The following is a 25,147-nucleotide window of genomic DNA, read 5'->3' as shown; positions in this document are numbered from 1 at the left end:
CCTGGGAAAATGCAAGCCCTCCATTCTGCACCAGTCCAACTCGTCTACTCTGAGATCAAAACAGTCCCCTCTCTGCATCCACTGATTCTCCAACCTTGCCAAGGGCATCTTCTAAGTGGCCATTCTCTTGAGCCTGAGCACCCAAGTCCTTACTTCTTCTAAACTTCTATCACCATTAGCACATCCAAGCAACAGAAAAATTCTTTCTTTTGGTTTCATATGCTTCCATTTTTTCAAAAGCCCCCTACTGTCCTCTTCCATGCCAGCTGTCTGGCCCAGCCCAGCTGGAGGATTCATTTCCACCACCCCCACCAAGAAGCCGAGAGATTACACTGTTAGCACACTAGTTCATCCATTGATCACTATTGTTGGGGTTTTTGCTAACTTTCTTTAACCCACCATCTCTTAATTACTTTTTAAATCCTCTCCTCCCAGCAGGCCAATCAATCCACGATGACTTTGGGGAGAGGATATGGGGCCTTTTTATTTTATTTTTTCTCGGTCACAAACTATAGGTAACAAAATTGACTTCAGGAAACATGGGAAAACAAAAGTGGAGAGAACACAGCTGCTAGAATTTCCATCCTTCTTCCAGAGGCCTGTTGTGCACACTGGTGTCCCCCAGGGAGAAGGGCTGGGTACTAATCCATCAGCATCTGAAACACCCCACAGCTTATCCTCTCACTGCCTTCTTCTACCAGGATAACACTTTCAAGTTGCATCCACACGTGTGATGGCATCTAGAGGCAGTGGTGTGGCCAGAAAGTAACATTCATCAATATAAACAGCATCTGTAATAAAGCGCAGAATGGGTCAAATTCTAGGGTCAAATGAACGGAAGAGAAGCTGCAAACTTCCATGACATCCAAGCAGATGCTAGGCTATCAGCCTGGAGACATGGAACGTGGATATGAAGGTAGCAGGAAGCCCCTTACATTGAGATCAGCCAAGGAATACAGCCAGATGCCAAGGTGAATCAGTGAAACAGAGTCCACAGCTGGCTAGGATCAGGATCCAAGGCCAGGAAGTCAGGAAAGATGAGCGCAGCTCCAAGGCACCTCCTTCCCATCTGGGAGCAGGTGTCTCTTACTCCTTAGGAGCTGGCAGCATTACAGAAACGAGTTCACATATACACAGATAAGTAAATTATGAGAGGGTAGAGTGGCAGACATACTCTTTTTTTAATTATGAAAAAAATTTATTTGTTGTTTCCATTTATTCTCAAATGTGACACAATTAGAGTTCTTGGGACACAGACAAAAAACTTTAATAAATTAGCCATATCAATTATTCTTTAATTAGAAAAAAATAATAAAATAAGTTTATGCTGACTTTATATAATTTATTAATTACTCAAAAGGTGTTTTAAATCAGAACATATTTTCAATTGGCTCTTTTAGAAATTTTTTCTTTTGTATTGACAGTGAAAATGGTAGTCGCTCAGTCATGTCCAGCTGTTTGCGATCCCATGGACTGCAACCTGCCAGGCTCCTCTGTCCATGGAATTTTCTAGGCAAGAATACTGCAGTGGGTTGCCACTCCCTTCTCCAGGGAATCCTCCCTGCCCAGGGATCGAACCCAGGTCTCCTGCATTGCAGGCAGACTCTTTACCATCTGAGCCACCAAATAAGCCCAGTCAGTTAACAAACAATGTTGTGACAGTTTCAGGCAGACAGCAAAGGGACTCATCCATACATATATACACGTGTCCATTCTCCCACAAACTCCCCTCCCATTCAGGCTGCCAAGACACACTCCCAAGGTCAGGTCCCTCCATGGTTTCTGATGTCATGTCCTTGCGTGATCATTTCCTCCTGAATGTGGACAGGACTGTGACTTGCTTCTAGTATACCAAAGGTAATGGGATATTATAGTAGACGGTAGGTCCCCCTTTTCTCTTGCTGACTTGATGGAGCAAGAGGCCGTCTAGGGACCCACATGCCAAGGAACTGTGCGCAATAGCCAGTAAGAAAACGATGCCTCAGTCCAGCAGCCTGCCAGGGAATAAATACTGCTGACCACCAGATGAGTTTGGAAATGGATCCTTTCCCAGGCGAGCCTCATATGAGACTTCAGACCCAGCTGACACAGTCACTGGAGCATTGTAGAGAATCTGCCTAAGCCATGCCCAGATTCCTAACTCACAGAAACTGTGAAAAAATAAATGTGTGCTGTTTAAGACACTATATTGGTAATCATATTGTTACACAGCATTAGGAAACCAACATAGGAGGTCTAGTCAGTGTGCAGGGGGCATTATTCAATAAATGATAGGAAGACACAGGTAGCCACTTGGAAAAAAATTAATTTGGGCCTTTGATTAATACATGACACCAAAATAAACTCCTCATGGATAAAATATTTAAATATGAAAAATAAAAGGAAAAGACAGATTTTTTAACATGTAATTTTGGAGTGAGGAAGGCTTCAGTATGATCTGAAAATCTGAAAGAATTTTTTCATCTAAAAAGGATTAATAAATCTGACTAAAGTAAGAAAATACATTCTACAACATATACTACAAAGGGCTAATTTCCTTAATATATAAGTAGCTTAACAAATCAATAAGAAAAGATCATTTTGAAAAGATGCTCACTCATTACAAGAGTAATGCAATGAGATGAGACTACGATCAAATGTTTGATAACACAGTGAGGTGGAATGAAGTGGAACAGCCTCTCTGGAGACAATTAGGCAGCAGCGATCAAAATATCAGATGCACTTGGCTCTTCAACAATTCTGCTTCATTGGACATTTGAACTAACCTGTGCATAAGGCTATTTGGAGAAGGCAATGGCACCCCACTCCAGTATTCTTGCTTGGAAAATTCCATGGACGGAGGAGCCTAGTAGGCTGCAGTCCATGGGGTCTCGAAGAGTCGGACACGTCTGAGCAACTTCACTTTCACTTTTCACTTTCATGCATTGGAGAAGGAAATGGCAACCCACTCCAGTGTTCTTGCTTGGAGAATTCCAGGGACGGGGGAGCCTGGTGAGCTGCCATCTATGGGGTCGCACAGAGTCGGACACGACTGAAGCGACTTAGCAGTAGCAGTAGCAGCATAAGGCTATTTAATATAACATTGTCTGTCACAGCAAGGATGAAATCATTCAACCTACCAAGAGAAGACTGGTTAAGTAATGTATGGTGTACCCACATAGCAGAATACACTGAAGACCATCACCCATAAAAATGCAGCAGCTCTTTCTGTTCTGATAGAGAGAGCTCTGAAATATATTTGGCAACAATAATAACCAAAATACAAACAAACAAGAGGTACCTCCAGGAAAGAGACTTGGGGTGACTGGAGACAAAGAGGGAGGCAGACTTTTCATCATGTGATTTTTTACACTGTATGAATATTAAACCCCATGGTTACATTTCTTTTTCAAAACAAAACTGAAATCGGTAAGTAGATACAAACTGTAGAACAGCATGCATGCTATGATATCTATTAAAAAATCAGATTTAAGCTACATATATACAATATTATATACAGTATATATAATTATAGATAAATATTATATATGGATATCCATTTATACACCTCTGTCTATATATTACATACCAGGGGTCCCCAACGGGTCTGTGGCCTGTTAGGAACCAGGCTGCACAGCAGGCGGTGAGCCATGGGTGAGCGATCAAAGCTTCATCTGTATTTACAGCCGCTCCCCATCGCCAGCATTACCGCCTGAGCTCCTCCTCCTGTCAAATCAGCAGCGGCTTTAGATTCTCACAGAAGCGTGAACCCTACTGCAAACTGTACTTGTGAGGGATGCAGGTTGTGAGCTCTTTATCAGAATCATCTCAAAACCACTGCCCCGGCCCCAGTCCATAGAAAAATTGTCTTCCACAAAATCAGTCCCAGGTGCCATAAAGGTTGAGGACTGCTGTTATACATCATACGTTATATGTTATGACCTAAATCAAATCCCTTATGATTACACAGTGGAAGTGAGAAATAGATTTAAGGGACTAGATCTGATAGAGAGAGTGCCTGATGAACGATGGTCGGAGGTTCCTGACATGGTACAGGAAACAGGGATCAAGACCATCCCCATGGAAAAGAAATGCAAAAAGGCAAAATGGTTGTCTGAGGAGGGCTTACAAATAGCTGTGAAAAGAAGAGAGGCAAAAAGCAAAGGAGAAAAGGAAAGATATAAGCATCTGAATGCAGAGTTCCAAAGAATAGCAAAAAGAGATAAGAAAGCCTTCCTCAGCGATCAATGCAAAGAAATAGAGGAACAGAACAGAATGGGAAAGACTAGAGATCTCTTCAAGAAAATTAGAGATACCAAGGGAACGTTTCATGCAAAGATGGGCTCGATAAAGGACAGAAATGGTATGGCCCTAACAGAAGCAGAGGATATTAAGAAGAGGTGGCAAGAACACACTTGAGAACTGTACAAAAAAGATCTTCACACCCAGATAATCACGATGGTGTGATCACTCACCTAGAGCCAGACATCCTGGAATGTGAAGTCAAGTGGGCCTTAGAAAGCATCACTATGAACAAAGCTAGTGGAGGTGATGGAATTCCAGTTGAGCTATTTCAAATCCTGAAAGATGATACTGGTAAAGTGCTGCACTCAATATGCCAGTAAATTAGGAAAACTCAGCAGTGGCCACAGGACTGGAAAAGGTCAGTTTTCATTCCAATCCCAAAGAAAGGCAATGCCAAAGAATGCTCAAACTACTGCACAATTGCACTCATCTCACACGCTAGTAAAGTAACGCTCAAAATTCTCCAAGCCAGGCTTCAGCAATACGTGAACCATGAACTTCCTGATGTTCAAGCTGATTTTAGAAAAGGCAGAGGAACCAGAGATCAAACTGCTAACATCCTCTGGATCATGGAAAAAGCAAGAGAGTTCCAGAAAAACATCTATTTCTGCTTTATTGACTATGCCAAAGCCTTTGACTGTGTGGATCACAACAAACTGTGGACAATTCTTCAAGAGATGGGAATACCAGACCACCTGACCTGCCTCTTGAGAAACCTATATGTAGGTCAGGAAGCAACAGTTAGAACTGGACATGGAACAACAGACTGGTTCCAAATAGGAAAAGGAGTACGTCAAGGTTGTATATTGTCACCCTGCTTCAGGAAATGGCAACCCACTCCAGTATTCTTGCCTGGAGAATCCCATGGATGGAGGAGCTTGGTGGGCTACAGTCCACGGGTCGCAAAGTGTCAGACACGACTGAGTGACTTCACTTTCACTTAGTTAACTTATATGCAGAGTACATCATGAGAAACGCTGGGCTGGAAGAAGCACAAGCTGGAATCAAGATTGCCGGGAGAAATATCAATAACCTCAGATATGCAGATGACACCATCCTTAAGGCAGAAAGTGAAGAGGAACTAAAAAGCCTCTTGATGAAAGTGAAAGAGGAGAGTGAAAAAGTTGGCTTAAAGCTCAACATTCAGAAAACGAAGATCACGGCATCTGGTCCCATCACTTCACGGGAAATAGATGGGGAAACAGTGGAAACAGTGTCAGATTTTATTTTGGGGGGCTCCAAAATCACTGCAGATGGTGACTGCAGCCATGAAATTAAAAGACACTTACTCCTTGGAAGAAAAGTTATGACCAACCTAGATAGCATATTCAAAAGCAGAGACATTACTTTGCCGACTAAGGTCCATCTAGTCAAGGCTATGGTTTTTCCAGTGGTCATGTATGGATGTGAGAGTTGGACCGTGAAGAAGGCTGAGTGCCGAAGAACTGATGCTTTTGAACTGTGGTGTTGGAGAAGACTCTTGAGAGTCCCTTGGACTACAAGGAGATCCAACCAGTCCATTCTGAAGGAGATCAGCCCTGGGATTTCTTTGGAAGGAATGATGCTAAAGCTGAAGCTCCAGTACTTTGGCCAGCTCATGCGAAGAGTTGACTCATTGGAAAAGACTCTGATGCTGGGAGGGATTGGGGGCAGGAGGAAAAGGGGACGACAGAGGATGAGATGGCTGGATGGCATCACGGACTCGATGGACATGAGTCTGAGTGAACTCCGGGAGTTGGTGATGGACAGGGAGGCCTGACATGCTGCAATTTGTGGGGTCACAAAGAGTCAGACACGACTGAGCGACTGAACTGAAATGAACTGAACTGAACTGATATATTGTGTAGCCATGAACAGCTATCTCTGAAAGAACACCCAAGAATCTGAGAGCTGGTTTCCTCTGCGCTGTGGAGCTAGCATAACTGGTAACTGGTAAACTGCATAGTGAAGCAGCAGTGGGAGACAGAGAGCGAACTACTTTTTCACCATATTGTCCTTAAATTTTGAACCACTATAGTTATTGCCAGTTTAAAGACAAATCATTCTGTTCTTCCTCTTTTAGGATTTCCCCGTCGCTTTTCAAGTCTCCACCGATGCCCAGAGCTCTCCTCTGAGCTCCAGATACAAAACCCAGGGATTGGATTCTTTGCACAGATAACTTGGACTCCTGGTCCCCGACACCTGCAGGAGGTCCCCTGGATCCTATTGAACAGAGCTACCAGGCAGAAACACCACCTATTCACCCAGACAGAAATGTAGGGTCTTCCTGGGTTCATTCCCCTCACTAGGGCCCCCTCCTAGTAGTGGATGACAAGCCCCAGTGGATTCTACCTTTATGCTGTTCTGTAACCCAACCACTTCCTTCCATCTCTGCAGTCACCACCCTAGTGAGGCCATCTTAATTTCTCCCCTGCAAGCTCCCAGCTGCTCCGAGTGCCCACAAATCACCCCCCGCCCCAGATGAGCTGCTACACTCATCTTTGAAATGTTTATGTGAGTCTGCTCAGACTGAATGGCTTAAACAACACAAATTTATTTTTTCACACTTCTGGAAACTGGAAGTCCAAGATCAAGGTGTGGGCAGTCTTGGTTTCTCCTGAGACCTCTCTCCTTGGCTTGCACACGGCCCCTCCTTGCTGCGACCTCACGTGGACTTTCCTCTGCATGCCTGCATCCCTGGTCTCTCTCTGTGTGTCCAAATTTCCTCTTTTAGAAGGGACACCGGTCAGATGGGACAAGGGCCCACCTTAGCCTCATTTTAATTTAATCACCTCTTTAAAGGCCCTCTCTCTCTCTTTAAAGATACCCACTTTGAGGTACAGGGCTTAGGGTTTCAACATGTGTGTGAATTTGGGAAAGGCAGACTGGCACAATTCATCCCATATTAATATCCGACATTCACGATGCTCCCTCCCATATAAACCTTTATTATGGGTGACCCACTGGCCTCAGAATAATATCTTTCCAACATGCGACCCCTGCCTACTTCTGTTCCTCCCCCTCCCCCCACCCCCAGCTGAGAACAAGGACAGAGAACAGAAGCAGGCAGAGATAAGAGCACAGCTGGGAAGAGACAGGATTAGAGAGATCAAGAAGGATGACACCTTCTGTTATTTCTCTTTTCTTCCAACTACTGACAGATTCGGGGCAAGTGGGATAACCCCTCTGTAGAATGAAGTTTGGTCCTTGATGACAATGAGCCTCCCTGAATATACATGTCATGACACGGAAAAGATATGACATCTTCAAACAACACTCGGGTTCCCTGGACAGAAAACAGCTGTGTCCCTTCAACCAAAGCAAGAGTTTCCCCTGAGTCATACTCAGAAAAACATCTGGCTGAATCCAGATCGAAAAGCAGATCTAAACTGCAATTGGGTGACCTCCCTCTGAGTCCCAGCTCCTCATTAGGGTGACCCAGATAACAGCCATCAGAGTCCCCACCTCACCTTGAAAGCACGACCTTGGCTGCAGTACCACACGACCCCTCACTCCCGCCTCCACACAGGAGCTGAGTGACCTGGGGCAGAAAGCTCACCACATCTGAGCCTTGGTTTGTGCGTTGGCAAATGAGGTTAATTCTCTTCCAGGTAATTCCTTCTGTATTGGTTCCTAGTTCTGCTTAATAAGTTGCCACAAACTAGGTGGCTTGGGCTTCTCAGGTGGCACATGTGGTAAAGAACCTGCCTGCCAATGCAGGAGACACAGAGACTCGGGTTCGATCCCGAGGTCAGGAAAATCCCTGGGAGGAGGGCATGGCAGTATTCTTGCCCGGAGAATCCCATGAACAGAGGAGCATGGTGGGCTACAGTCCGGTCCATAGGGTCGCGAAGAGTCGGACACAACTGAAGCGACTTAGAACACATGAATCGTTGGCTTAAAACAAGAGAAATCTACAATAGCCAAGACACAGAAGCAACCTAAGTGTCCATCAACAGAGGGACTGATAAAGAAGATGTGATACATAAACATGATGGAATACGATGGACTATTAGCCATAAAGAAGAATGAAATAATGCCACTTGAAACCAACATGGATGAACCTGGAGATTATCCTATTAATACTAAGCGAGGTGAGTCAGAGAAAGACAGACAGACACCGTATAATATCACTTATACATGGAATCTAAAAAATGATACAAATGAACTTATATACAAAACATAAGCAGACTCACAGACATAAGAAACAAACTGATAACTTACAGTACTAAAGGGGATGAGGGGAGATAAATTAGGAATTTGGGATTAACATATACACATTACTATATATAAACAGTAAACAAGGACCTGCTTTATAGCACGGAGAACTCTACTAAATATGTTGTAATAATCTATTAATGGAGAAGAATCTGAAAAGAATACGTGTGTGTGTGTGTGTGTGTGTGTGTGTGTAGGTATATATAACTGGATCACTTTGCTGTACACTTGAAACTAACATAGAACATTGCAAATTAACTATCCTTCCAAAAAAAAAAAAACCCAAATGTATTCTCTTTCAGTTCTGGAGGCTATAAATTAGCGAAGCTATTAGAAGGGCTACACTCTCTCTGAAGGCTCCAGGGAGATGCTTCTTGGCCTCTCTCCTAGCTTCCATGGTGACCAGAAATCCTTGGCGCTCCTTGGCTTGTACAAACATCACTCCAATCTCTGCCTCTGTCTTCACACAGCCATCTCTCTCTGGGTGTATCTGTTTGTGCATCCCCTCCTCTTAAGGACATCAGTCCTTGGAACGTGAGCCCACCCTAACCCAGTAGAATATCACCTTTACTATTAGTACATTTGCAAAGACCCCATTGCCAAATAAGATCGCATCCACAGATACCAGGGGTGAAGACATGAACATATCGTTTTGTGGGGGCGGACATAATTCAACCCACCCAGAAGATGGTGAGAGGGTTCAAGGGATAAGGATGCCAAGCACTAAGAAGGCTGCCAGGGGGCACACAGAGCGCTCACCAAGCCACACAAGGCAGCCGTTTCTCCCACACAGCAGCCAGCCATCTGGAAAGGCCCAGAAAACCAGGCCCCGCTTCTCCACGCCTCATAAAAACAAAAAGCGCAAGAAGCCAAAAGCCAACATGCCTGTATCCTGAGGGCTGATGTGTCGTTAAAACTTTTAAGACACACCATCAGGGTTTGGGACCAAGTCACCGATGTAAATATTTTATCAGTGGGTCTCTGAGCAAACGTATACCCAGACGTTGGCCCCACATGTCTGGGAGGAGGAGCAGGCGGAAGAGCTGGTCTGCCAGTAAGGAGCCCCACAGGCTGCTGAAAAACGGTTTACCCAAGGTGTGCACCTTGGCTGCCTTCCAGCTGTGAGAAACATCCAGACGTGAGGCCCCACAGGGAGCACAGAGAGATAGAGCCCGGACCCGAGGCTGGGTCCTCCTCGGGAGACAGGGAGGCCAAGGAAGTGATGAATAAATCATGGACGCAGCCCAAATGATGATTTGGGACCCAAATGCCCATCACCGCAATCAAAGCTGATGCCCACGACTTGAGATCGACTTTGACTGGGCTCATTAAGGCATAAGCTCCTGAGGGTGGATCTTCTCCACGGTTCATGCTAGAAAATTAGCAAGTAAGTGGCCTGGGATAAGTTGGGACCCATTAACCCACTAGCCAGACGGAGCTTCCATTAGAAGAGAAAAATGGCTGAAAATCTGAAAACCGTTCTTGGGCAGCCATTCAAAGACTGCATTATGAGTTTTCCGGGAGGGCCTTCAAGGGGTTCAGGCCAATGGGAGAGAGGGCAGCCACACAGCTGGGGGAGAGTCGGGCCTGGACCAGGAAACGCAGGGGCCCCCAACACATCACGACTGTTACTCCAAATACAGAAGTCACCCTTTAGGTTCCAAACAGCAGGTGGACCCCAACTCTGCGATCTGGCTGTGAGGTGACTTGGGTACCTCCAACCTCTGCAGCTGCAGTTTCCTCATCTATAAAATGGGGATAACAGTGCCTCTGCCTCCCAGAGACATTTTATGAGGGTTACGTGAGAGATCTCTCATGATGTACCTCTGGCAGGTGCTACATAAATGTCAGACTCTCCCTCTCCCTTCCACTTCCCTCCCTCATCTCTCAGGCATGTCTCGCGCTCCTGTGTTCTCAGGAGGCCTCCCCAGTTCCTCTCAACATTGGCAGGGCTCCCTGTCACAGTAAACCCTCCCTAAATCCTAAATCCTAAAGACTCACATACTGAAAGCCAGTTACCAACATCCTCCCGCGGCCCCCAGTCTCTACCTCCAGTTTCCTTCCCCTACAGTCACACCTCGGGACAGCAGAGCCTCCACCCACGGTTCCCAAGTGCACGCCGTAAGAACACCTTGGTCCACTGCAAAGCATTCAGCGGTCAGCAATGAAATCAGAAATGGAAGGAACAGTTGCTTCAGTTCTTCTTAGAATTAAACTTACCCCAATTAAAGGAACAGCCTTTGTTCTGAGAATGAGACACTCCGAAACTGTAGAATTAAAATGTGATTTCTATTATAAAATGGCAGTGCTAGAATAAAAAAGGTGATTTTTTTCATTGGATCAAATAAAAGTAGATGAGGCAACATGAGAAGTCTAACCTTTCTTGGTTTACTTTTCATCATTTTCCTGGTCCATTAATTCAAGCATGGGAGTCACCCAACAATGCCCATCAGTGGTGCATGGCTGCCTCCACTTCCTCCCCAGCTCAAGGTCTTAACCTAATTTACAAGCTCAGCTCCTGCTCTTGCCATTCAGGGGAAACTGCTCACTCCAAGGTCTCCAAATTCAGACCTCTTCCTGAATCTGACAGCCCAAGACAGGCCCTCATTACTCAGATTACCCCAGTCTTTCCAAACGGATTTGATCAACGTAAGGGCTTCCCAAGGCTGAGCACAAACGCCTGAGCTCTCACTGGCATCTTTGATCATCACTGTCATCACGACCCTACCACCAAAACACAGGCCCTGCTGCTAATACAGCCCAGGGTCCACAGATTAGCTCTCACCCAAGTGCAGACGAGTTGTTTCGCTTCTCTGAGCATCAGTCTCCTACTAGATGAAGCCATGATGGTGACCGTCCTTATTTCACAGGGATCTTGAGAACGTGCCTGGGACACAGTCAGTGCCATTAACTAGAACGCAGCTAAGCAGAAGCAGTCTTCATAATAGATAGGCCCTTTTCCCAGCTCTATCTCCCACTGCTCCTTGAGACTCCTACAAAACTGTATCCCTGGTGGCTCCCCAGATACACCGTACACCTTCCCACCTCTGGGACTCTGCCCTTGCCAACTTGGAATTCCAGCCTTACTCCCACTCTTTCACCCAAGCTTATATCAGGGACCTCCTTCACAACCCCTGTGTGTCCATCACAGTCGGAAGAGGTGTGATCCTCCTCTGAACTCAGGCAGCATCGGGTCTGAGTCATTCTCCTAAATGCATCACTCAGCATGATCACATACGCCTTACTCAGACCTACGTGCACATCTTCCCTCTTGTGCTAAATACTCAGTTAAGGTCAGGGAAGCTCTGCACACCCACCAGTACCTGCCACAGGGCCTCACAAGTAGGGGAACAATAAGTAATTGATCTAAGAAGCCAGCGACCATACCCACTAGACCAATCTAAAAAGAGAAGCAGGGACTTCCCTGGTGGTCCAAAGGCTAACACTTTGCACTCCCAATACTGGGGGCCCAGATTCGATCCCTGGTCACAAAACTAGATCCCACAGGCTACAATTAAGGCATGCTGCAACTAAAAATCCCATGTGCCACAACTAAGACCTATTCATTTGGTACAACCAAATTAATAAACAAAAATATATTTTAAAAAAAAAACAACAAAAAAACCATATATGGTCATCTCAATAGACGCAGAAAAAAGTAAAATAGAGAAGTAGATGTAATGTGATGACCTCCTATGTCTAACGCTGAACTTCTTCCCAGAACAAAAGACAGTATGTTCATATATATGTATAAACACACACGTCTGTATAAGGGCTGTGTATGTGTGTGTGGATACATTTACATGTATACGAACACAAATATGTTCATCCCCAAATCCCAGGCAATACAAATGAATAGTAATTAAAATTCGAATCCAATGGGATTGAAATCCATTGTCCCCACAGGCTGGCCCATCCTCTGTCCACAGATCTGGCTAATGGTCGGTACATGACTTAACTCTGCTCTTCCATTAACATTTACAACTTTGCACTCTGATTTCCGTGTTGTTTCAATTATGTCTTCTTTTGGTTTCGTCTTTACCATGTTATTTCCCTCCCTTCACTCAAGTCACCCTTTCCATGTGGCATTGCTATTTATTTGTTTTACAAAGCCAGCCTTTTACTCTCTTTGTTCCCTGTTCCCCTGGGTTTCCGGAACACTAAATGGCCTTTGTATGATGCCCTATGTGTGCAAATAACTCAAGTCCAGAGAGAGTTCAATTTCATTTCATTCTGCTCGCATCCTCCATCTCTCAAATAAATGAAAATTATTTAAACAGACAAGGGAATAGCCTGTGTGTCTTCCTCTAAATGTACTTAGAGGAAGGGCATTCCTATTTCAAAATCTTTGAGGCTCTTTTGTTCACCTTAGGAACTCATTTAAAAGGAGGTGCTCCAGAGAACCAGGAAACTTAATGAACCGCCCAGAAGCAAGCTGTTCATTTCCTTGAAGTCAGAGCAGAACCAATATATGGAAAATTATCATCAGTTACTTAGTCTGCACGATGGCCCCACAGGGTGTGTATACCCTCTTTGATATAAAAATAGAAAAAAGGATTCTGTAGAGGCAAAAGAGACTGCGATGAGCCATCTGAACTTGCAGCAGACCTACGACATATCCAGAATTCTCAGGACTCTCCTTCCAGTGTCTAACTTAGCACTGACCCTTCAGAATGTCCTAGGTCATAGAGGAGTACTCTCTAGAACTTGGAGACAAGCTCAAATGCAAACTCCAAATACTTGGGTATTTCAAAGTCATCAAAGGAAAAAAAAGCTCTGAATATGTTTCAGAAAAGCCAAGAAGGCAAAGAAAAAACATCTCGGGGAGAGAGGAAATGGGAAGAATGATTTTTCAAAGTCAGTGTGAAAATGAGTCAGAAACATCTGATTTCATGGTTGGTGACCAGATATTTCAGGAATGAAAATGCCAGGTGGACCAAGAGTCCTCATTTCGTGTTTCAAGACCACCACAGGAATCACAAAGGTCCCTGGTTGAACACATTCCCATTGCTCCTAAAGTAAAACTCAATAGTCTTAACAGAGTCTGCTGTGCAGGCAAACTAAAGTTCATACCTAAGTAGAAATCCATACATTCACTCAACAACCATTCACTGAGCTCCCACTTCCGTACCAGGATTGGGAATTCGGACATAGACAACACCCCCAGCCCTCAAACCCAGCCTCAGAGCACAAATTAGTAAGCATGTGGTGATGCTGCAGAAGTACCAGGCACTGAGAGTAAGTACCTTGCATGCACGACCTCATCCACTCTCCCCAAGAATGCTATAGTATCTCCCTTTTCCAGGGAAAGAGCTCATGGAGGTACAGAGAGGCTCTGTAACTGGCCTAAGGTGACATAATCAGGATCTGAACCCGGACCACGTAATTCAAGAGCCTGCCTGCCTTCCGAGCCATTGCTCCTCAAAACCTCCACCAGAAGTGGGGTCTAGAAAGTGGCTCCCCACTGTTTTGCTGGTTTTCTCACCAGGGAGCACCCTTAGTTCAGTGATCTCAGTAGCTTTCACAAAGCAAAACACCAACCAAGACAGAGAACCCCAGACCTGCCTTGGAGAAGCTGAGCCCTAATAGGAGCATCCAGAATCCACGTAGAAGGCAAACATTCAACCCCCCAGCAGAATTAGACCTGATTCCCCAGCCCTAGGGCTTCCCGGTGGCTCAGTGGTAAAGAATCCACCTGCCAAGTAGGAAACGCAGGTCCAGTGCCTGGGTGGGGAAGATCCCCTGGAGAAGGGCATGGCAACCCCACTCCAGTCTTCCTGTCTGGAGAATCCCATGAGCAGAGAAGCCTGGTGGACTACAGTCCACGGGGTTGCAAAAGAGTTGGATGCAACTGAGTGACTAAACAATAGTAACAACAACCCAGCCTAAGGCCTGGAGTTCCAGACCTGGAAATTCTTGCCACAGCATCCCTGGAGCAACCACCTCTTTTTCGCACCTGTGCCAAACGTCCTCCCAGTTCTCCAGCTACATCCAACCAAGGGACTTGGAGTTGGTGGGGGGGGCAAGGTAGAGCGGCCTGGCCACAGCCTACCACACTCCCCTCACTAGGAAAGGACATGGAAACCACAGTAAGTTACCACTTTGGGCCTTGGGGAAACTAATTAAGAACTCAAGTCTAAATATTGGAAGAAATGTGGGAAAGCAAGTGCTCTCATAAACCACTAATGACAGTATACATGGGTAGGGCCAGTTCAGAGGGTAAGCTGGCACATCGAGAGGGCAGAGGATGTGCAAACCCTTTGATCCAAGATTTTACTCTGAGAATATTATGAAGCCCTGCTCTGGGTGCACAAGGATTTTCACTGCAGTGTGGCTGGTCATGGTCACGACCTAAATGCCCTCTTAAGAGATGACTGAAAGGGAATTGTGCTGGGAAAGTAGGGGTTGAAGCCAAACAGCCAAATTCTGTCATCAGGAAGTGTGTCAGGGTTCAGCAAAGCAAGAATGATAAAAAGAAAAATCTCGGTCTTTGTACCCACCAATGATTGCTTGCATCTTACCAACGAAAATGATGAAGATCTGGTTGCTGGACTTGGTTGCAAAGGTCATGCTGTTGGTAACATCCCTCTTTAAGGTTGTCCAAGGGGCCAATGTCTCTTTTTTGGCCTTATACAAAGTCAAGAAGAAAAAACCAAGATCATAAGTTTTGATGATCTTGAAAAATTATTTTATCGTGAAAACACGATAGTAATAAATTTTCATATGCCAAAAAAAGATGAGTGAACAAATTTTATTCTCTTCATACAATGAGACACCCTAGAGCAATTTTAAAAATGTGGTAACAGGGATAAGCCTCAAAATTACAAGAATAAATGAAAAAAGTAAATTGCAAAAGTACACACAGAATGATAACCTTGTGTATACTTTAAAATACTATGCATTGGAAAGAGATGTACACAAATGTGAGGAAAGATTCAAACATGGACAGAGAGGCTATATGCCAACATGAGGATAATAGTGACCTCTGAGCAGAAGAGAAGGAAATGAGACGAGGGACACTCTTTGATAGTATCTGTAGTACAGTTTTCTTTAAGAAATCAGAGTCTAAATGGCAAATGTTAAAAATTGGATAGATCTGTGTGACAGGTACATTTGTATTTGTTATATTATTCTTGGTTCTTTTATGATGTTTGAGAGATCCCAGAATTTAATATAATTGAAAAGCATGTATTTCGAAACACCCAGGCTAGTCTTATAATCATTTAGGTTTAAGAACCACTCAAGCATAAGGAACAAGCATAAATAGAATACCACATGTGAAATTCAACATGAACAGAAGCAATGGAGAGGCAGTCATTAAGAAGCGAGATTACGGAAAATTATTCAGCCGTAAAAAAAGGAGGAAATCAAGCCATTTGGGAAAATGCGGATGGACCTTGGGGGCATTATGCTAAGTGAAATAGGTTCGGACAGAGAAAAACAAGTACTATATGAGCTCACCTACATGCGGAACCTTTAAAAACCCGAACTCACAGAAACCGAAAAGGCTAGTGTTTGCCAGAGGCAGAGGGTGGGATGGGGAGGTGGGGGAAACGAACAGTGGTCAAAAAGGAACAAACTTCCAGTTTTACTCTTAACTCCTAGGGATGTAATATACAGCACGGTTAACAATACTGTATTGTGTGTATTGTGTGTTTGAAAGTTGCTAAGGGAGTACAACTTAAAAGTTCTCACCACAAGAAGAAAAAACTGCAATTATGTGAAGTGATGAGTGTTAACTAAACTTACTGTGCTAATCATTTCACAATAAACACACATGTGAAGTTTTGGGAGGAAAAAAAAGAGAAGTGAGATTCACTCTGTGTTGGGAGTGGACTAAGGGAGGAAAGCTTTCTAGACAGGGAACATCAGTAATAGAGTTCTGAAAGGCGAATGGGAATCTTTCTCTGAAACTCTGTACAAACACAGGCATAGCTTCAATCAACAGTGAGACCAGACAGCAAGCAAGGGTATACACTGCAGACATAAGGCTGCATTTAGCTGTGGGGGGAGGAACAAGCTAGGAAACCCTTCTCAGTCAAGCTGGCAGGAATCATTGGCTAAAATTCCAGCAAGAACTCAGGATCACTTAGGCTTAGATACCATCTGCCAAGGAAATCAGCGCAAGGGTCCTCTCTATCAGTTCACCCCGTGCCAAGGCAGACAGCAGGTTCCTGAAGAGGCATGGGTGCCTGGAGGCCTGATGCTGCTGGAAGGGACGGGGAGGAGGATCCATCATGACAGAGCCCTCCTCCACAGCATCCACGAAGGTCTGCAAACCAGACTAAGGCAGAGCACACAAACGAACTGATTACTAATGCAGTGTGGTTTCAGCCTTTTTCCCTCCCCTTAGGTAACATTTCCCACCCATTTGAATGGGGGAGGGGTATAATGGCTTGCTCTGCACATAACCCTTGTAAATCATTGCTGGAAAATATGGGGGAGAGTTAATTTATGGGAAGGGGTGGGTTGAAGTGTCTGGCAGACTAGAAGGTCCAAAGCTAAGCAACAGGCCTTAAAACAAAAAAGCAATAGTAACACCAACGACCAGGTCAGGCACCCAGGGTCCTGAGAATACCTACAGAATTCAACGTTTGACTTAAATCAAATCTCTAGCTTTTGGTGAATGAGGGCAAGCCCGGCCAGATTTGACGGAATTTAGAAAAATGAAGAAATGCTATGTTGTGTCCCAAGTACCAAGCGGAGGACTTAATACATACATACTACAAATCTGAGTCATTCTGTTTCTTAAGAATTCTCTTTCCACAGAAGAATTCTTCTTTGGATGTGATGCCACCCGATAGAACTTCCTATGATGATTAAAAAAAAAAAAAAGTCCAATATCTGAGCTGCCCAATAAAGTAGTCACTAGCCACATAGGGTTACTGAGTACTTGCAATATGCCTGCACGGTGTGATAGAAGAATTTGATTCTTCACTTTATTTAATCTTAACTAATTTAAATAGCCACCTGTGGCAAGTGGGTATAATATTGGAGAGCATCTTTTTGAGTATCTGCATAGTATTCTAGCACACTGATAATTCACCCCTTCTAGGAAGCACTAGAGAAGGCAATGGCACCCCACTCCAGTACTCTTGCCTGGAAAATCCCATGGATGGAGGAGCCTGGTAGGCTGCAGTCCATGGGGTCGCTAAGAGTTGGACATGACTGAGCGACTTCACTTTCACTTTTCACGTTCATGCATTGGAGAAGGAAATGGCAACCCACTCCAGTGTTCTCGCCTGGAGAATCCCAGGGACGGGGGAGCCTGGTGGGCTGCCGTCTATGGGGTCGCACAGAGTCGGACACGACTTAGCAGCAGCAGGAAGCATTAGTTTCCAGCCTTTCACCATTAAAAACAAAGCTCACACACACATCCTCATAGCTGAGTCTCTGTATACATCCCAAACTATTTCACGAGGATGAAGTCCTAGAAGTGGAATTGTGGAGTCAACTGGGAAGTATGCATCTGGGCTTTTCCTACATAGCAAGCTCACCCACTTACAGTAACACAGATGTGTACAGAATTTTACCTATTACCAGCTGCTGTCACATACACGATTCCTGAAGGATCCTCAATGACTACCAGGTAAAATCAGATGGGGCAGGGAAGAGCAGCCCACATGGACTGACAAGGAAACAAGCTGTGAAAAAGCACACTGCCGGTTTGATTGGTTTAGAGAATTTTTATAGCCAACATCAAAAGAATCCACCCAGCCAGTCTGGGATGTTAGGCCATTTGTTCTTCTACATCAGTTTAGCGAGGAAAAATGCCAATGCTATATTCACAAGTGGAAAAATATGAAATTATATTCTCCATATGATTAAAACTACATAAAAATCAAAGAAAATAAACCAATGTATTAACAGTCTTTAGGTCATAGAACTATAAGGTATGTTTTTCTAAATTCTTGTCCAAATTTTGACAATAAACCTGGATAATTATTTAAATAACATTTAGTTATATTAGTGAGCAATAATAAAAGCTAAGTGCCTCCCATGTATTATCTCAATTAAAATATTTCTACTTGGGAAGGTTCATTCAGTTCAATTCAGCTCAGTCGCTCAGTCGTGTCCGCCTCTTTGCGACCCCATGAACCTCAGCACACCAGGGCTCCCTGTCTATCAACAACTCCTGGAGTTCACCCAAACCCATGTCCACTGAGTCGGTGATGTCATAACCATCTCACCCTCTGTCGTCCCCTTCTCCTCTTGCCCTCAATCTTTTCCAGCATCAGGGTCTTTTCAAATGAGTCAGCTCTTCACATCAAGTGGCCAAAGTACTGGAGTTTCAGCTTCAACATCAGTCCTTCCAAAGAACACCCAGGACTGATCTCCTTTAGAATGAGCTGGTTGGATCTCCTTGCAGTCCAAGGGACTCTCAAGAGTCTTCTCCAAAACTACAATTCAAAAACATCAGTTCTTCGGGCTCAGCTTTCTTTATAGTCCAACTTTCACATCCATACATGACCACTGGAAAAACCATAGCCTTGACTAGATGGACCTTTGTTGACAAAGTGATGTCTCTCCTTTTTAATATGCTGTCTAGGTTGGCTATAACTTTCCTTCCAAGGAGTAAGTGTCTTTTAATGTCATGGCTGTAATCACCATCTGCAGTGATTTTGGAGTCCAGAAAAATAAAGTCTGACACTGCTTCCACTGTTTCCCCATCTATTTGCCATGAAGTGATGGCACTGGATGCCATGATCTTCGTTTTCTGAATGTTGAGCTTTAAGCCAACTTTTTCACTCTCCTCTTTCACTTTCATTAAGAGATTCTTTAGTTCCTCTTCACTTTCCACCATAAGGGTGGTGTCCCTTATTATCCCTATTTATAGATGAAGACACAGTGGGCAGGAAAAAGTTGAAGAAACCTGGCCAAAGCTGAGGCAGTGAGTTGGGATTTCAACCCAGGCTGGTTTATTTGAAAGCCTGTATTCTTAGTGACCACATCAGTGCATCTCAAACTTTAATTCAAGTCAGAATCACTCAAGGATCTTCTTAAAATGCAGGTTCTGATTCAGGTGATGCAGATGCTGTTGGCCTGGAAACCCACATTGTGAGTAGCAAAGCTCTTACACCATAATCCCACGATAATACTACCATTTTAAGGAGAAAATACACAATACTCGACCAGGAAAATGGTTTCTAATAATTTAAATAATATCAATGCTTTCTAAGATATAAAAGCAAAAATAGCCTTTTCTTTTCAATCACTTTTGCACAGCCTCCTTTTCTATCCATATGGCAGGCCTTAAACTGCTCTTGTAAATTCCCACCCACAGACGCTGGTGCCAGATTTAGCCCAAGTCGAAGCTTAATCAACCTTCTCATCTCATTAGCAGGGAGGATTTTATCCCCAAAGCTTCCGAAACCAAACACTTCCACAAACCCAGGGAGCAACTGTGTGGAGAAAAGACACCCTAGGGGTGTCCCGAGGAGGCCGCTTGTCTCACCCACCGCTCCTCACTGCAGACACTCATCATCAAGTCTCCAGCACATTTTGGTGGCTCAGATGGTAAAGAATCTGCCTGCAATGTACGAGACCGGGTCTGATCCCTGGGTCAAGAAAATCCCCTGGAGAAGCAAATGACTACCCACTCCAGTATTCTTGCCTGGAGAATCCCATGGACAGAGGAGCCTGGTGGGCTACAGTCCACGGGGTCGCAAAGAGTCAGACACCACTGACTAACACACCACTATTTCCACAGACCTTTTCTTTGAAATGTTAACATTAGGTACTCTGTAAATATTTTAACCTTCCAAAATTTGGCAAGCACTCACTAATTTTATCCAAGAAGCTTCAAAATTCTTTAATTATATCTCTAATTCTTCATGTCTGTTTACATGCGATTATCAGATACTTGTTGTTTAATGAAACCTTTGCCATTTGCAGTATCCCTGTTTATCTATCTTACTGCTCCAGTTCAGTTCAGTTGCTCAGTCGTGTCCGACTCTTTGCGACCACATGAATCACAGCACGCCAGGCCTCCCTGTCCATCACCAACTCCCGGAGTTCACTCAGACTCATGTCCATCAAGTCCGTGATGCCATCCAGCCATCTCATCTCGGTCGTCCCCTTCTCCTCCTGCCCCCAATCCCTCCCAACATCAGAGTCTTTTCCAATGAGTCAACTCTTCACGTGAGGTGGCCAAAGTACTGGAGCTTCAGCTTTAGCATCATTCCTTCCAAAGAAATCCCAGGGCTGATCTCCTTCAAAATGGACTGGTTGGATCTCCTTGCAGTCCAAGGGACTCTCAAGAGTCTTCTCCAACACCACAGTTCAAAAGCATCAATTCTTTGGTGCTCAGCCTTCTTCACAGTCCAACTCTCACATCCATACATGACCACTGGAAAAACCATAGCCTTGACTAGACGGATCTTAGTCGGCAAAGCAATGTCTCTGCTTTTGAATATGCTATCTAGGTTGGTCATAACTTTTCTTCCAAGGAGTAAGCGTCTTTTAATTTCATGGCTGCAGTCACCATCTGCAGTGATACTGGAGCCAAAAAAAATAGAGTCTGACACTGTTTCCACTGTTTCCCCATCTATTTCCCATGAAGTGATGGGAACGGATGCCATGATCTTCATTTTCTGAATGTTGAGCTTTAGGCCAACTTTTTCACTCTCCTCTTTCACTTTCATCAAGAGGCTTTTTAGCTCCTCTTCACTTTCTGCCATAAGGGTGGTGTCATCTGCATATCTGAGGTTATTGATATTTCTCCCGGCAATCTTGATTCCAGGTTGTGTTTCTTCCAGTCTAGCGTTTCTCATGATGTACTCTGCATAGAAGTTAAATAAGCAGGGTGACAACATACAGCCTTGACATACTCCTTTTCCTATTTGGAACCAGTCTGTTGTTCCATGTCCAGTTCTAACTGCTGCTTCCTGACCTGCATACAGACTTCTCAAGAGGCAGGTCAGGTGGTCTGGTATTCCCATCTCTTGAAGAATTTTCCACAGTTTATTGTGATCCACACAGTCAAAGGCTTTGGCATAGTCAATAAAGCAGAAATAGATGCTTTTCTGGAACTCTCTTGCTTTTCCCATGATCCAGCGGATGTTGGCAATTATCTCTAGTTCCTCTGCCTTTTCTAAAACCAGCTTGAACATCAGGAAGTTCACGGTTCACGTATTGCTGAAGCCTGGCTTGGAGAATTTTGAGCATTACTTTACTAGCATGTGAGATGAGTGTAATTGTACAGTAGTTTGAGCATTCTTTGGCATTGCCTTTCTTTGGGATTGGAATGAAACTGACCTTTTCCAGTCCTGTGGCCACTGCTGAGTTTACCAAATTTGCTGGCATATTGAGTGCAGCATTTTCACAGCATCATCTTTCAGGATTTGAAATAGCTCAACTGGAATTCCATCACCTCCACTAGCTTTGTTCGTAGCAATGCTTTCCAAGGCCCACACAATTACTTATCTGATACTGCAAAAGAAGCCTTGGCATATAGGATTTCATTTCCCTAACTTCCCACTCTATGTCTCTTGAAGTTTACTACATCTCCTATGAAGAATAGCTGGGTGATTTTTTTTCACAAGAGTTACTGACATTTTGCTGTACACTTGGTCTTATAATTGATGTATTTCTATCATCCTCCACTTCCCTCTAAGATTATATTGATTGATGCGCTTCCTTCCTCGAATCATTTGTGTTGTCTCAGTAGCAAGTTTTACTTCCTTTTAGATTAGGCCAGAAGATAACCTTAAGTTTCTTATTATTTAACGTTTTTAATACTGATATTTCATGAGACGGAACTGTTTTCAACTCTTTCCTCCCAGTAACTTCTCATATTGGTTAAGTAAACTGTGTAAACTCCCTTCAAGTGGAATTAAGAGGCACAGCAATTTTCATTCACCTGTCAGAGACCCTTTTTATATGCCACATGCTAGACTTGTCTAATTTATCACAGGACTTTAAAACTGCTTTCCTCTACAGGAAATGGTTTCCTTTAAAACCATTTTCCTCTACAAGCGCTCTTTCTTTCTGCCATTTTCTTTTAAGCCACAGGCGTCTCTAGTATGAAGATCTCTGCAGGTCTTTGATGCCTAATGAGACTGTTTCAAAGTCTAGAGCAGAAACAATGCATCACCAAAGGGCAACATCTCAATTTCCTCCTTCCCTCAACTGCTTCTCCTCTTCAAAGTCACAGTCGCTTATCTTGAGCGATCACCACGGTGCCTTCCAGGTAACTTACAGGAGATCCTATTGTGTGACTGACGCTAAGCCAAGCCCTGACTCAGGCGCTGGACTATAACACCAAATAAGATGGACACTAAAGAAACATGCATGACCCCATCCTGCCTCGCGGAATTCAAATCACACAAGAATGGGAGAGTTCTTTCTTCTGCTCAGGATTATTGCTAAATTACACTTTCTGGGTACTTTCAAAAGGTCCTGAGATGGCCCCCTCAGTGATGGACAATGTTCCTTTCCTTGAATATACAGTCCAACTCCCAGTTTCTCTGGTATGTTTCTTATTCAAAAAATCAAGCACCCTTAGTATATTTTTGACATCTGTTAGCTTTTCCTGGATTGTCATTATCATCAGCTTGGGCAACACAGATGAACTCTGAGCATGCTAAATCTTCCCCTACTACATTGCTGTTGCCTTTCATAGGTTCCACAGATGTCTATCGCTCCTCTGCAACATTTACAAGGTTAGTGCAATCTTTAATTACTGTAGATTATTCTTGATGAGCCTTTCTCTTCTACAGCACTTACCATCCGCTCTTGACAGTCCTGCCATGCCACACCCCTGCCAGCTGAGCGCCCTCCTATCATGCCTTTTAATCAAATTTTATAAAATCTGCTTTTGAAGCCCCCATTCAGTTCTGTTCGGGTTTCTCTTAGCATCAACCATTTTTTACAGCTTTGGATTTTTTTCTGATGAAATTTTTACTAATGAAACACCCCCTGCTACTAATCACTCTTCCATCGTCCCCAAACTCCCCCATCTTTATTTTTATAATAAAAACCAAGCTAAATTTAGCACTTTCCAAACCAATTGAGAAGGTTTCTTTTTCAACCGAGCTACAAGTGTCACAAGGGCTCACTTCTCAGCCATGTCCAATTAGTTCTCCTAGAGAACACTGCCCTGATTCAAGACAGAAGCTGAAGAAAAATGTTCCAGGAAGGCCATCAAAGACAGCACACTTGTGATACCCCCAAAGCTAACCTCACTGGGCCTTATAATAACGAGAACAGATTTTTAATGCAATAAAATTACACACCTTTTATGTTTGCATTTCTCTCTGCCAACAGACACACGAGTGTCCCACATGGAACGCTGGCACCTTGGGTCGGCACGTCTTCTAAATCGAGTTATTCATATGGGCCATGCCCCTCCAGCACCCAGCTCCAGAGGCAGCTAACTGGCCATCCCCCCTCTCAGCAGCCTCCCTCCAGGCCAGAGACAACCCTGGTCTTCAGTCTCACCATGTCGCCTGTCAAAAACCACAGCCGGACTTGAGCACCTGCAAATTCACCCAGTTTACAGTCCCCTGGTAGCACAAAGACTCATTAAAAAGAGAGACAGGTTTCAGGAGAGAACTTAAGAGTGAGGGCTTGGAATCCTGAAGCTTACTATGGTCTGCCTGTAGTTATTAACGCCTTTCAGACCTGCAGTGTAACTTCCTCACAAGACAGGACCTACTGCCCATAAAAGCCCCTGGTTTGAGGTAACAAAATGGGGCAAATTCTTTCCAGCTACGATTTCCTTCTGGTGCGATACACTGACATTTCACCTTCCACAACATATAACACCAATGACTAGTTTGGAAAAAGTTCTCCCATATTTGAACCATACCAGCTTAACCTCAGAGTGAGAAAGACCAAACTTAAAGTTTTCTTTTTACGTGAGGCATTATAATCAGGACTATATTTTTGTCTTAAAAATCTATTTTTAGATTTTTATAAACAGTGGGCACTTCTCTTTGGCAGCCACCGCTACTTGAAGGAAGTCCTGACCGAAAAGAAATTCCTTTTGGTTGGTATTCCAACAAAATATTTCCATCAAAGGGGGGAAAACATCTCCATCATGAATACATTCAAACGCAAGTCTCATGGGGCTGAAATAATTTGTTTATTGTTGCTATTGTTTCTTTTAATAAAGAAAACCTCTACAAAAGCCACTTTAAATGCCTATAACAACAAGTCCTCCATAGGGGGGACGAGCAAAATGTCAATTTCAATCTGCTGAAAACAGGCCACTTGAATAAAAACAACTTGAGTTGTCCCCTGACCAATGGCTCTCCAACAGATTATTCTATCTAACATAATAAGCAAGGAATCAATACTGACCACTAACCAATGACAGAACTCTCCAGCACCATCGAGGAGTACACCTCCTTCTTCCAACACACATGGATTTGAATGTCTACTCAATGCCAGTGCAGTAGAGCCAGCAGTCAAGAGCACAGGTTTAAGCTGGGCAGATCTACATGTGAAACCTGAAGCCACCTCTTACTGGCTGCAGGGTTGGGGAATTTCTTTAGTCTTCTAGTTCCCCCATCTCTACAATGGCAAAGCATGCTGTCTACCTAAATGAATGCTGTGAAAGTGAAATAGGATTCATCAGCAGACACATGAAAAAAAATCACGGTACTGACATATACCACATGTTTTTAAAGCTGTTTTTAAAAGAATGCATAGCTACAGAAAA

The 25,147-nt window shown here is 44.0% G+C and overlaps 1 protein-coding gene and 1 long non-coding RNA gene across 5 annotated transcripts in view; both read right to left on the bottom strand.

The window, feature by feature from the left end:
* Nucleotides 1-25,147, bottom strand: part of LDLRAD3 (low density lipoprotein receptor class A domain containing 3) — a 270,004-nt gene that overhangs the window by 235,665 nt on the left and 9,192 nt on the right. For 2 of the 4 annotated variants that reach the window (XM_069555125.1, XM_069555127.1), the window contains exon 2: nucleotides 15,003-15,108. The exons of the other annotated variants lie outside the window; for them this stretch is intronic. In XM_069555125.1, coding sequence (XP_069411226.1) covers nucleotides 15,003-15,051 — 49 coding nt within the window. In that variant the 5' untranslated portion in view covers nucleotides 15,052-15,108. The remainder of the gene's footprint in view (nucleotides 1-15,002; nucleotides 15,109-25,147) is intronic. 4 annotated transcript variants of the gene reach the window in all.
* On the bottom strand, nucleotides 459-3,115 carry LOC138421197 (uncharacterized). The gene is made up of 2 exons (XR_011249429.1): nucleotides 2,766-3,115; nucleotides 459-791 (listed from the first exon to the last, which is right to left on the bottom strand). It is a non-coding gene; the product is annotated as an uncharacterized lncRNA (long non-coding RNA).

Source organism: Ovis canadensis, chromosome 15 (assembly GCF_042477335.2).
Source record: "Ovis canadensis isolate MfBH-ARS-UI-01 breed Bighorn chromosome 15, ARS-UI_OviCan_v2, whole genome shotgun sequence".
NCBI lineage: Eukaryota > Metazoa > Chordata > Mammalia > Artiodactyla > Bovidae > Ovis > Ovis canadensis.
This window is presented reverse-complemented; position numbering and strand designations above follow the sequence as displayed.